Raw genomic sequence first — 14,206 nt, 5'->3', positions numbered from 1 at the left:
GCATTTTAGAAGTAGTTTAATATATTCTTTACATCTTGGCCATGGCAGCTTTGAGTTTCCATACTATTTTAACACAGCCTGGGCGGTTTTATTAACATCCAGATATTTCTAGCTTGTATTTAATGATCAATTATTATTAATAATGATAAACTCTATAGACTTCCACTGAGACAGATATGGATTTATGGGCTTGTTTACAGAGGCCGCTGCTCCCTAAATGCACAGTATTAGCAGTCGAATTCTCAAAACAGTCGAATTCTCAAAAGCACAGGGGCTTTTTGCCCTGAAGAAATTCCAGGAGTACCTTGTAGTCAATTACACATCCCCAGTGGAAATGCAGAGCTTCTGGAACACGCATGAGTCCCTCCCTCTTGAAAACGCTGCTTTGCAATTGGCTGCAGTATGTTTTTTTGAAATACGTCACCAGCCCGTCCCAGCCCTGCAGCAGGATTCTTTCATTTGATCTGAACTAAGTGCCATTTTACAGCCAAAGCAGAGAAGGGTCCAGACAACACCCCCCCCAACCAATTTGTTTCTGTGTAACTCAGTGCAGGGGTCATAAGAACATAAAAACACTCGCACTATTATTTGTGACATTCATCGTTCCATCGGTAGTCTTGCACTCGCAAAAAGAAAAAAAGGCTTTCATGCCTGTAAAAGGATATGTATAAGGGGAGGGCGGCAAATCAGCCCGGTTCTGTTCCATCCTGCCAAGAACTGAAACTAACCCACACTCACTATAAAACTGACCAAATAAAGAGCCTCATGGTATTCCAGCCCTATTCTTTTGCTAGTGGACTTGATAATGGCTTTGAGCTGAGAGGTTGGACAGACATGTGGGAGGGAGAAGTGAGAATGGGCATGGGGAGAAAAACCCAAAGTGACAAGAATGCACAGGACCAGCTTTTGCTTTGGGGTCAAGGCAGACTTTAAACTCGGGGTAAAGCAGCATCCTGAAAACTCAGGGAAAACGCAAGGGGAGAGTGAGGCGACTTCTAAAAGTTGGAAAATACATGCACAATTAAAACAAAGCACTGAAGTAGTGGGGGGGAGGTGACCACAAGAGGAACAACCCATGCATAAAAAACCACAGTCAGGATTCAAAAGGGTTGTTATCCTACGGTAAGCAATAACCACTGCCTACACAATAAGTAATTCCAAGCTGCTTTAAACCCACGTTCTTGTTGATAACACTAAGTTATATACAGACCACTCTCTTTTATTAATGTGACCACAGATTGCAGCTCTGGTGTTGATTACATGGGTTGCTTATCCTGGAACGCAAGCAAGATCAGTTGGAGACTCTCTTTGTGCCAGGGATTGCCAATTCTGTTCTACTGCACTTCAATTTACAATTCATCCCTCAGACATGTACATATCGAAGGTCAATGTAAATTTAGAAGGGTGATTAGTAAAATCAGTCTCCCTGAGGAGTACCACCTGATCCTCAGTAGACAACCAGTAGGTGGAGGCCAAGGGAGCCACTAACTTTGGAAACTGTACTTGGCAATATTTCGGGGGAAGGGGGAGAGAAATTGATCCATCCTCCTTCACTTCCTTTTCACTGGCCAAAACAACCAGTGGGTTTTGGAGACTAGATACATATTAATATATCTGAGTTGTCTTTTCAAATCAGAGGGAGCCTAATAGATTTTTTAAAAAAACATTCTGCCTTTCCTGGTCTCATTTAAGCAAACATTCCAGATAGCACAATTTCAGGATATACGAGCAATGGCTAGACATCAAATTCGTATACCCCTATTGCCAGTGGCAGCAGTCAGAGCCACAGAATTAAAACCAATGACTGGTGGAGCAGAATTTCAAAAAGGTACAGAAGCATCTCACCAAATGACATTGCTGTGGCAGCCCAATTCACTTCTACCTGAAGGAATTTTATTTGGACTGGCAACCCAAGAATGGCTTGATATGAAATGTCATCTTACAATTTAGCACCTTTGATTCCTCAAAGGAAGATTCCCTCAGGAAACTATGAAATTACTCACCTTGTTTGTATTCACTGGATCACTTCCATATGTCAAATAAAACAGCCAATGTCTCTCTCTAAGCTCCTTGCATGCAATGGGAAGAATATTGGATAGAGCAGCCTTGTCAAATTGTAGAAAATCATTTACAAGATGCTTTCACTCCCAATCTTGGCACAAAGTTGGCTGTCACTATAAACTGTCAAAGGTTTTAACTGATTGAAAACAATAGATATTTCCAACATCCATCACATTTGGCCTTCATTGTTTGTACCAACCTTATAGAATATCGCCAGTAAGCTAGCATTATGAAAATGTATTTTGAGGTTACAAACAGGAGGTATGGAGACTATACTATCTACACTGAAAGTACCAACACTAAAGGACAGATAAGAGGGACCTCCCCTGAGGAGGCACTGTGGCTCAGTGCAAAAGGTCCCAGGTTCAATTCCTGACATCTCTGGTTAAAAGGATCAGGTGGTGTGAAAGACCTCTGCCTGAGACTCTGGAGAGCTGCTGCCAGTCTGAGTAGACAATACTGATATTGAAGGAACAATGGTCTTATTTAGTATAAGGCAGAATCATGTATTCTTGTGTGTGTGTGTATTCTCTTGATCCGATATCTTCCTGACACCTAGTCATCCTCCTCCCACATAGCCACCACATAAAAAGCCCAGCTTTCGTCCTGAGAGGTTCACTGACGCATCTCCTTGTCTGACTTGCCTCTCTGTACTATTAGCTTTTACAGTGGGGAATTTCTGCTAATTCACTGGTGGGTTTTCAGGGGCAAAATGGCTTGGGGACTGAAAGAAAGTGCTATGCAATATGAAGCACTGGAGCTGCAGAGGAAGGCTTGTGTTGCATCTGGCTTTCTTGGTTATGTCTGCTGCCCATCTATCTCCTGCTGAAATATCATAGGACTCAGATATTCCCTGCTTTAGGGAATTTAGCAAATTCCCCATTACTTAATGCTTATCTGTTATTAAAATGGATGCTGCCTTTTCGTTTGGAGTTAATTTACAGCCCCACTGCTCTTAACTTCATGTTTCAATCAGGAAAGGCTTAAAAGCACACCTCTCCAAAGGTCCATTTTGTTAGGGATACCTTTTATTTGGCTTTCTTATTTTTTTATGCTGATCAATTTAGTAAAACCATCAAATCCATAAATAATACTTGGGACACAGGAGGCATTTAATGTGATGTCCCTTTTTTCATTTCAGGGAGGATCATTTAGAGGTATGTTGACTGTGTGCTTAGGGATCTGTGCAGAAGGACAGGGATGAACTGGCACTTTAAGAATTTACCATTACCCTAGAAGGCCATTGGCAGCCATGACCTACCCAAGCCGAGCCCCAGCATTACCTTCAGTAGTGACAGCACTTGAACACATGAAGCTGCTTTATTGAGAGTTAGACCATTGACTTATGAAAGTCAGAAGTTGATATGCAGACTAATTTACAGTGGCTCTGCAGAGTCCCAGGAAGACAGCTATGTCAGATCATCTACTTCCTGATAGTTTTAACCGAAGATACTTGAACTGAATCTGGGAGCTTCTGCATGTAAAACAGATGCTCTGCAACTGAGCCACAACCTCTCCCTTGATTTGTTGTCCTTGCCTGGTAGGGTCTGAGCCTGGAGTTCAGCTTGTACCTTGGTTGCTTTGGAGGCCCAACCCACCCTGAGGACACGATTGGCAGCAGAAGGGTTCCAGACCAAAGAGGGCCAGAAAATAAACTAGCTCATATAGCCAGCAAATAGGAAAGATAGACAATTAAAACATTTACACTAGCAGGGCATACTTTTAACAAGTTAGCAATTGCATACAGGACGGTAAAGGGGGAAAATGACTCTAGGCACTTCATAAAGCTGGAACCCCAGGCAGGAAGTAGAACCATGGTGTTTATCATTCCCCCTGGGAAATGACTCTGTGTTAGGTTTGCCAGCTCTGGGTTGGGAAATACCAGGAGATGGGGGGTGGGGGTGGGGGGGTAGAGCCTTAGAAGGGTGAGGTTTGGTGGGGGAGGGGCCTCAGTAGGGTATTTTTACAATGCAAAGGTCATGGTTGTAGTCTTAGTGTTTACTGATCACAAGACTAGGTGAACACAAACTGGTTTAAACGTACAACTTGAAGCCAATCTGGGGGAGCAACTTGGATGAAACCAGTTTCTGGCTGCTGGTCAGGCACCGCTTTGCATGTTTATGGAGAAAACAGGAGCTAGAGTTCCCAAAGAAGAACAAAGGACAAACCAGCCTTGAAACTATTCTTTCTCCATTTTTTTAAAAATTAGATTTCCCCACTGACTCCTTTATTTGAATTCACTGAACTATTTAGTGTAAGTTCCTAACCTCTGAAAAAAGATCATCAACATTCATCTTCCTTTAAAAAAAAGATACACATGCTATGTTCATGCACAAGGCTTCAATTTGTCTTCTGAGAGGAGACCTGGCATGTGCAGTACAGCCTGCCCCTGTGCGCATGAGATTCTTAGAAGAAAAGGAGGACATGTGACCTACCCACTGGGCATAGGAACTCCAGGGTATACACAGAACTATGCACATGACGATTTGCTCACTCATAATAATGGAGAAAAGAAATCCATGTTCTTTCTTTCACATGCTAAGATTTGAGTAGTCTCTTTGAAAAACACAGGGCAACACTCACACATCACAACTGCTCAGAACTGACAACAAAATCCTTCATGCGTTGACCTAAGCAAGCTTGAAACATGGTAGCTGAGGAAGAACATAACCATTTGATTCGGAGCTTCTGTTGCTGTACAAGTAGGAAAACTATGCAAAACTGCTGAACGTTTGTATCTTTTTAAGGTCATCAGGAGACAATCCAGTGTTAGACTTGCACCTGTGCTGATCCCTATTTCTCATCCTCAATTCCTTGTGTGTAAAAAGGTTGTAAAGGAACCTATAATTCTAACGGCTTCTAATGTGGAGTAGTGGTTACAGTGTCCAATTAGGATCTGGGAGACCCAGGTTTGAATAATCCCCATCCTGCCATGGACGCTTACTCAGTGATCTTTAGCCAGTCACTCTCTCTTAACCTAACCTACCTCACAAGGTTGTTGTAAGCATAATGTGGAGAAGAGAAGAACAATGTAAGCCTCCTGGGGTCCCCATTGGGGAGAAAGATGGAGTATAAATGAAGTAAATAAATAAACCAAAATCTTCAGCAAAAGCAATCCAGCTATATGATGATGCTTGCAACTGTCTGCCACAACATTCTTCTGACTGTAAATAAATTACAGTAACATCATAACAATGATATCTACATCTCTTATGACATTTTAAAAAATGTCCTCATTTCAAATAAGCAGGTTTTTGTAATGTTGACATTCCATATCCAAAATCTTTGGGTGCACTGTAGCATGCCTAATTAGACTAGATCACAATTCTAGCTGTATCTGAAGAAGTGAGGTGTGACTCACAAAAGCTCATACCTTGCCAGAAATGTTGTTAGTCTTTAAGTTGCTACTGGTCTCTTGCTCTTTTCTACTATCAGTCTAACTGAGCCACTTATCATGGTGCTCTGGCAAAGGCTAAAATGCAACCATGTTAATCCAACACCAAAGAGCCAGGCATGCTGTAGCGCAGCATCAAGGTGAGAGGAAGCAAATGCTTATGAAAGGAGATGTTGATCACTATTATTAATCCTGTGTTACAGATTCATGCAGCTCCTAGGTATTTGCCTACCCAGGTAGCGAACAACCTGAGACTTGAGACCCTCAAAACCATTCTCTCTAGGCTTCGCTCCCTCAACTGTGTTCCAAGATTAAAAAGCAGACATAACCACTCAGTTATGGCCTTCATGACATTTTAAAAAAGGCAGACCAAGAGCCAGAGTTCCTAATTTGCATGCCCTTAGTGCCAGAGGAAATAGCACTAGGGCCACTATTTCCTAGGAACAAATCCTAGAATAATTCAAGCTTCCTTACCTGTCTGTTGACCAGAGAAGCATAGGTGTATGATCCTTCAAGAAAATCCCTCTGTGCAGCAGGCTGAAGAAGCAGAAGAATTGAACCCATGAAACAAGACTGCATTTGGCCATGTTCCCTGCTGGCTTCGTTCTTGACTTGTCGGCTGCAAAGGAAATACTGCCTTTGGATGTGAAAGTGGCAGCTTCTTTATGACCCTGGAAGCATCCAGATTCAGCCAGGATGAGGGTGAGACTGTTTTGTGACAACACAACAGACATTTATAACTGAACAAAGTCTTACCTGGTTGTGAACACTGCAGTACTTTTTACTGTATGCACGGGTCTCAGGCCTCATGTAGACTTCAGGCAACAGCAGCATTTGCCTTAAGGCAAATTTATTTTAGCTCAAGTGAGCAATTACCTGTCACATTATGATAGAGCTACCCCAGTAGTTTCTCAGTTTACCTCTAATGGATTTCCTATCACTGATGCCTACAAATAGATCCACAGCTGAAGGAAGCAGCCACTTCTTGATTTACCTGTTAAAGGATAACACATAATAACCATGATCCATAGTAGATGGTGTTGAAAGAACAGAAGCACTGAATGTGCATGTGTGGTGGGCTTGCAAGACTGAGGGTTAACATAGCACTCACCTCAAAGTCAACATGCATACAGCCATCTCAATGCACTTCAGCCACATACATAACCATTTACTGCACTTCAGCCACATACATAACCACATACATAACCATTTACTGTCTTGAACCTCAGTTTCAGAAATGTTTCATTTCTAGTTTATTCTTATGTCCTTCACTTTAATTCTCCTTCACACATTTCCAAAAGCTGATGTCACACATTTGGGTGTTGGCAAGTTGCAACTGTAGTATATATTTGTACATCACAGTTCCTTGTGGGGGAGGAAATTATAAGGCAGCAGTTTATATTGGTTCCACCCGTGGAATGGGTTTAAGCAGTCTATAACAGTGATGCAGGATAAGGAATACAGTACTCACATGTCCATTTTGTTTTGGCTTGCATATCCTCAAGCTACAGAGGACTCTGGTGCTGTTGGGGTGCAGCATGTGTAGAACCCAGAAGAGGGGATGTTCATAAAAGGCACGTGTTGCTGGTCTCAGTTTTGTCTACAGGGAAAATCTTGTGAAGGATGAAGAGGCTGGACGGGTCATCAGAAGAGACAGGAAACAGAGTCCAATCTAATAAAGCTCTTCCTATTTTCTGCAGAAGACTAAACATAATAATGTATCTCAAATGTAGCACCCGTTTCAGAACTGTGCCTGAGGGTAATATTTTTATTGTGTTTTGTAGTTACAAAAAAGATAAAATATCCCATTCATTTCATAAATTCAGTTTCCCACATCTGCATTGGATTTCTCCTCATAAATCGTCATTTCTTTTTGAATGTGTACTGTCTGTGAGGGCAGCCTGCTCACTCAAGGATCACTACTTTCAAAACAGGTTCTTGCAGGTATTGAGTAAAAAAAAACTCCATCTTTGGGACTTAGCAGAGTAAATTTGCTGCCACCACCCTAGATAGCTGTTTCTTCTCTAGGGTAGCGATCACCTTTGGAGAGACTGCTGGGGGTAGTGGATAGTACCCAGGAGCTGGTCTATAATCTTCCATTTTGGGGGGTGGGTAGGATTTTTCCAAGCTCACCCACTCCTGTAAAGACTATGAATGGTACTGACACATGACATTATTACTTGGGTGTACCGATTTATACCAGTTTACAGCATTTAAATTTTAAAAGGTTGCTTTAGAGATAAAACAGAAAGGTAAACCACCTGATGCATGTACATGGGCAGGGTATAGACAAACTAAACAGAAATTCTAACTTCTCTACTTTTGTTCTATATTTATGATAATTTGCTGAGGTTGTAAAACTGGATCTGGGCTCTACCACTTCAGATTGCAGATGGGTGCTGAGCGCTGACTTGATTGAACAAGTAGCTGGGTACCCAAGGTTGGGTGAAAAGAAAATATATATAAGTCTACGTATAAATACTGAAAGTACAATTTATCGGAAGCGCTATGTAAAAGTTAAAATTATTTAAAAGCATTAAAATAGCACAATGGCATTTCCTGAGGTTGATAACTGTAACCACATACCAAACGCGTTTCGGCCTATGGGGCCTTCATCAGTGGTTAATTAAAACCCTTGTTAAGCCTGCACAAATTTACAGAAATACATTAATAAATACAAACAGTTCAAACCCAACCAGGCATGTGTATATGTTGTAAAATCTATTCCCAATTACTCAAACATTGGTATAATAGCCTCTAGTTGTAAAATACTGGTTAGTATATATCTCATATACTATGTGTGCAGGTATCAACCTGACTGCTCTACGGTCTGTAAACTGCATATGTTTCTCGACCTTTCAGAATTAATGACTGGTGCACAAGACAGACAATGGAAGTCTGAAATTATCTGGGCTGACGTTCTTTTACATAAAACTTCTGGGGAACTGAAATGCATCCCCCAGCTGTAGAAGTGTTTACATTCCTGATGTAAATTACTTTGTCTGTTAAAAGCTGTCAACACTATATTCATGTGATATCAAGATAAATTTAGTTGTCTAAATTGGGATAAAAGGAGCACTGCTGTAAAAGGGGGAAATGTATAGATATTTGCAAATTGAATATCTGAAGAGATGGTTTTCAGAAGCTGCACAATTATGCCAGAATCTCAAGGAATACAGATTTCAATAGCTGAGATTGAGATACACAATATCGGTCTGCACATTAAGAAACCAACTTTTATGGTAAAACAGCAAAAGTGTGCATGTCCTTTTGAGATTCCCTTTTCAAATTATTTTAAATTTAAGTTGTAAAATACACATTTTAAACTCTACAAAGCATTAAAAGTATATACCGCCTAGGAGTTCTGGCATGCTTGTAAACTTCCCTATAGGCAACTATTTAATATGCAGCAGTGTTCATCATTGTTAAGCAAAAAAGGTCTCCAAAACACCAGCTTAGTAATTTTTTAAATTGCAATGAAAGAATATGCACGGCATGTGGGATCAGGCTTGAACATGCAGATTGAGCTGAGTCCTTTCTTGAAGCAAATTTCTTTTCTTTTTAACCTTCAAGCTACATTGTTTAATTGAGAGTTCCAATTAAGAAAGTGATAAGCTGCATTTTATGCAAAAAGACAGCTGTAAAAACAATTAATGTATTTGGCACCTAGATTAAGACTCACCTGCCTCCTTTAGGGTATTCAGGCCATTGCTGAGGATTGTCCTTAATTTTATTAATTTATTTACATTATTTTTAGTCCACCTTTCATTACACATAGTGAGCCAGTACAATAAACAATCAACAAAATGGGACATTCAATAACTAATACATTAGGAGAAGTCTAGAATCACCAGAAAGAGACAGAAGCAATTTTTTTTGCCGTCAAGTCACAGTTGACTTATGGTGACCCGACAGGGTTTTCAAGGCAAGAGATGTTCGGAGGTGGTTTGCCATTGCCTGCCATAGCATAAGTATTAACTTGACACATTAAGTGGTACAGAAATGACACAATAGGATCCTACTTACAAATACGCTAGTCCCAATCATTTAAGTAAGTTTGTGAACCATTTTGTACTGTGCAGCCTTATTAACTGAGCAGAAAACCCTCTTGAATAGTTCAGTTTTGCATAGCTTGTGGAAGGCCAAGAGAGCAGGAGCATTCCTGACCTCCTCGGGCAGGCAATTCCACAAGGCGGTAGCCACAACAGAGAAAGCACTAGTATGGCCAGTTGATTTTGTTTTGATTGTCAGATTACCTCCTGCCATGTACGGTTCTTTGTATGCTTTGCCGTTGAGTTCATTGATCCACTCAACCACTGAGAAAGAATGGCGGTCCCCAACTTGGAATATCTCAACCTGCTCATTCCATAAAGTAATGGGTCCACATCCAGCTGTAACTTCAGGTGATTAGACACGTAACAGCTGGTAGCCCTCAATGCAGACAAACATGCCCATATGCATCATATGACGCCCCCTCCATCCAGACATACATCTCAACCTGCACGTGCTGCACATCCAGTGGATGTGGAAAAATGCTTATGTGCGCCAATCTCTCTTGCTGGACAGGAAAAGTGATATTATTCATATTCTTGTTAAAAAGCGAACCGTTTTAACTTTGCAAATATGAGAACGTTGCTGTCCACAGTAAGTGAAAATCACCGTTCTGTCTCAAGAAGTCTTGAGTTTGACTGTGGCAATTTCCTTCATTGTGAGGGATGATTTGACCATAAGTGGGTTACATGCTCATTGATCTGGTTCTAAGCCTAAACAAAAAGGTGTGTGTGGGGGGGGGGAAAGAAAAATGAGTTTCTGCAACACAAACCAGCAAACCATGCCCAGTTGCTTTGCCAATATCATTTGCCTTTACAGTCCAGGTACCTTATTCGGTATCCGAAAACCAGAGGCCATCAACATTCCACACAGTTTTTGAAATACTGCAGTATACATGACAGCAAAACATCTTGCAGCTTGCAAGGCCTTGATCTGAAATAAAGTGAGTGTATGCATTTCTTTGGAATTTTTACAAAACCTTAATTAACGCAGGACTTGTACAGGAAAAGATAATTACTATTGTTCATTGCACACGTTTTATGCAAAATTCACTGGAAAGAACTCATTTTACCCAATAAATGAGACAGATTAACAGTGAATTGCATAGCAGAAAGCTTGTAAGGCTTTAGAGTGCTAAAAGAGTGCTAGTAAATGGTTCCTCATCCACTTGGGAGAGAAGTGACTAGTGGAGTTCCTCAGGGATCTGTGCTGGGCCCTGTGTTGTTCAACATCTTTATAAATGATTTGGATGAAGGCACAGAGGGGATGCTTATTAAATTTGCAGATGATACTAAATTGGATGGGGTAGCAAATATGGTAGAAGACAGAGCCAAGATGCAGGATGATCTTGGCAAGTTGGAGAAGTGGGCTAGAACTAATAAAATGCACTTCAACAAGGAAAAATGTAAAGTTCTGCATTTAGGTAGGAAAAATCAAATGCATAATTATAGGATGGGGGAGACTTGTCTGAGCAGTAGTGTGTGTGAAAAGGATCTTGGGGTCTTAGTAGACCAAACACTGAACATGAGTCAGCAGTGTGATGCGGTAGCTAAAAAGGCAAATGCAGTCTTGGGCTGCATCAACAGAAGTATACTGTCCAGATCACGCGAAGTGATGGTATCGCTTTACTCCGCTCTGGTTAGACCTCAACTAGAGTACTGCGTTCAGTTTTGGGCACCACAATTTTAAAAAGACGTAGACAAGCTGGAACGTGTCCAGAGGAGGGCAACAAAGATGGTGAGGGGTCTGGAGACCAAGTCCTATGAGGAAAGGTTGAAGGAGCTGGGTATGCTAAGCCTGAAGAGGAGAAGACTGAGAGGGGATATGATAACCATGTTCAAGTACTTGAGGGGCTGTCATACTGAGGATGGTGCCGAGTTGTTTTCTGTTGCCCAAGAAGGTTGGACCAGAACCAATGGGTTGAAATTAAATCAAAAGAGTTTCCATTTAGACATTAGGAAGAATTTTCTAACAGTTAGAGCTGTTCCTCAGTGGAACAGGCTTCCTTGGGAGGTGGTAAGCTCTCCTTCCCTGGAGGTTTTTAAGAAGAGGTTAGATGGCCATCTGTCAGCAATGCTGATTCTGTGACCTTAGGCAGGTGATGAGAGGGAGGGCATCTTGGCCATCTTCTGGTCACAGGGGGTGGGGGGGAGGAAGTTGTGAATTTCCTGCATTCTGCAGGGGGTTGGACTTGATGATCCTGGTGGTCCCTTCCAACTCTATGATTCTATGATTCTAATTGACAGGCCAAAAAAAATGTTGCTTTCCCAGGTTTCTGGGTGATTTGAGATACTAGTTTTGACTGTCTGGCTTTTTAAAAAACATTACAGTCTGCTCTACTGTCTTGAGTTTATTATAGTGGAATGCTGGCATTTTCAGACTTCCCCAACTAATTTATAATGATTTTATGACTGATCTGAAGGTCCTTTTTATTTGAATGTAATTTTTATCTTTTTACATTTATTGGAAGCTGCCTCAGGAATTATGAGAATGAGCGCAGGATACAAATGTTTTTTAAAAATAAATCTAAGCAGTATCCTTTCTGAAAGTCTTCTGTGGTAAAGAGTTTCCAAGATTTTGTCATCCAAACAGCTGTCTGTAGTAAACATGGCTAAGCAGAGTATGCTTTACAATAATGCCACATTTATGACTTTGTATTAGATATTTCACTTCAATCCAAGACTGTTTTTAAAAGTAATAAAAAATATCATTTCACTGCTTCGAGGCTTAACAGTCTCCTGTGCCCTCGGTACTTTTTACTGCTAGTGGGAAATGTTATCTTTGACATTATACTCATATACACAGAGAGACTCTCTCTCTTTCTTTTCATTTTGTATGTTGCAGGGCCAAAACATTATCTAAATTTATTAGTCAGGAATTGCCCCAAGCAGCCACTGGAATCAATGGTGCATGAAGACAGACAGCAAACATTTTCAAAATTCTTGTTCTACAATTGAGGGACAGGCTAATGAAATCCCCAAGCAGATACTCAGGGGGAAAATTGATGTTTGGAATTATGTATGTGTTCTCCCAGAAAGGACTTGAAGTGTAGATGCTGGCTAACATGATCAGTGGTACTGGATAAGGTTCAGTAGGTCCTTGCAGACTTAACAGTAGCACACTGAAAAACAATGGGAGTTACTTCTGAGTAACCCTGTAGAAGACTGCACTGTAAGAAAGGATATTCTTAAGGGTAAACAACTCACATGATAAACACGGTTGTATGAAACACGCCAGTGGTCTCTTGTCATGGGTGCTTATATAGCAGAACAGATGTTATAATCTCTGCAACTACTTTGATTTAAAGAGTGATGCTTTTACATCAACTGAAAGGCAGCCTAATGACCCATTGATAACTTGGCTAAATGGACTGTGAGCAAGAGATCAACTGATATACTTTCTTCATATCCTGCAGTCAACTTAACTTTGCAAAGGGGCTTGCAGTAGAAGTAATGTAAAATAGACAATGACTCCACACCAGTGCTTTTAACTGCCTCTGGATCTGTGTTAACAAATGTGCAATAAAAAAGCCACACAAGATAGGTCATTTACGCATGATAGCTGTAGCCTCCTTTATTCCCTGTTTCAGCCAGGATCAAATTTTTCTGAACGCATGCTATCTCATTCCTTGTTGGCACAACCCTGTTTCAATGCAAAATGAACCCGGCTTTTCCCATTCCTCTTGTGCCCCGAATTAAACCGTTCATCCTGGCTCGTTCCAGAATCACTGAGCGAGCGTACAACTTTCTTGGGTTGAGCTTCACCCCACCTTTTTCCAAACCCCTCTTCAAGGCAGCATACAGATAACCAAACAGGGGAAGCACAGAAGATTGGCTTCTCTCACATCCAATCACAAAGCAGTATGTAAAGAGGCAGGGATTCAAGTGCTTCCTGCTACCTCGGAGCTCTTTCTGAGCAAAAGAAAGGCTTTTTTTAAAACGAGGCTTGGATTTCTCTCCCCACCCCCTTCTTTCAGATTGCTCAGTTTTTTGTTTTTTAAAATGCTTTTTTTATGTGGCAGTTGGGTTTGGGGGGAAGGAAACCTTCTCTTGCGAGGTAAGCCAATTACAGAGCAGCATTTAAAGGGGTGGGACTTGATTTGAACTTGGGAGACTGCTTTTCTGTATTCATGCCTCCATTAGCACACAGTTTCGTCCCTGATCATTCCAGCCAATGCATACAGTTTTCCCCAACCCGGGTTACTTTGATCCTGGCTGAAACGGGGAATAAAGGAGGCTACAGAAACCATGCCTAAATGACCATAGTTAAACCACCTGCTACGAGCTGCTGTTTTCAGCTTCTGTACTGCCTGCAGTGCAACGCTGAGCGGAGTCGCATTCTTCCAAGTTCACTGCCTTCAATAGATTCAGAAGGGTGTAACTCTGCTAAGGATTGCACTGCCAGTCTCCAAGACCAGGTTGAGATCATTGTTGAGGAGGACAGAAGGACATATCATTTTTCTGTTCTCGGGTGTGCCAAACTGTGAAGCTCAGAGGTTGCTGAGAGGAAGGATGTACCTTTTTTGATTAAGAAATGAATATGTATGGATGTTTTTTTTTTTTTTTAAATTATACATTTAAATGTGATTAATTTTCAGAGAAATGCAGCATAGCAATAATCAGGTCAGAATCCATTTGTTGGAAGTTAGCTTTAAGACAACTGTATATTCCCTAAAGTACAATTAAGGAAACACGGAGCAAT

At 41.1% G+C, this 14,206-nt stretch overlaps 1 protein-coding gene across 1 annotated transcript in view; it reads right to left on the bottom strand.

The window, feature by feature from the left end:
• Positions 1 to 6,042, bottom strand: part of LOC130475422 (V-type proton ATPase subunit S1-like) — a 45,301-nt gene extending 39,259 nt beyond the window's left edge. The window contains exon 1 of the mRNA XM_056847198.1: positions 5,930 to 6,042. Within this exon, the coding sequence (XP_056703176.1) occupies positions 5,930 to 6,042 (113 nt within the window). The remainder of the gene's footprint in view (positions 1 to 5,929) is intronic.
• Between the last annotated feature and the right edge of the window lie 8,164 nt (positions 6,043 to 14,206).

This window comes from Euleptes europaea, chromosome 3 (genome assembly GCF_029931775.1).
Source record: "Euleptes europaea isolate rEulEur1 chromosome 3, rEulEur1.hap1, whole genome shotgun sequence".
Classification (NCBI taxonomy): Eukaryota; Metazoa; Chordata; class Lepidosauria; order Squamata; family Sphaerodactylidae; genus Euleptes; species Euleptes europaea.
Note: the sequence above shows the minus strand (reverse complement) of the source record. Positions and strands in the feature narration are given on the sequence as shown.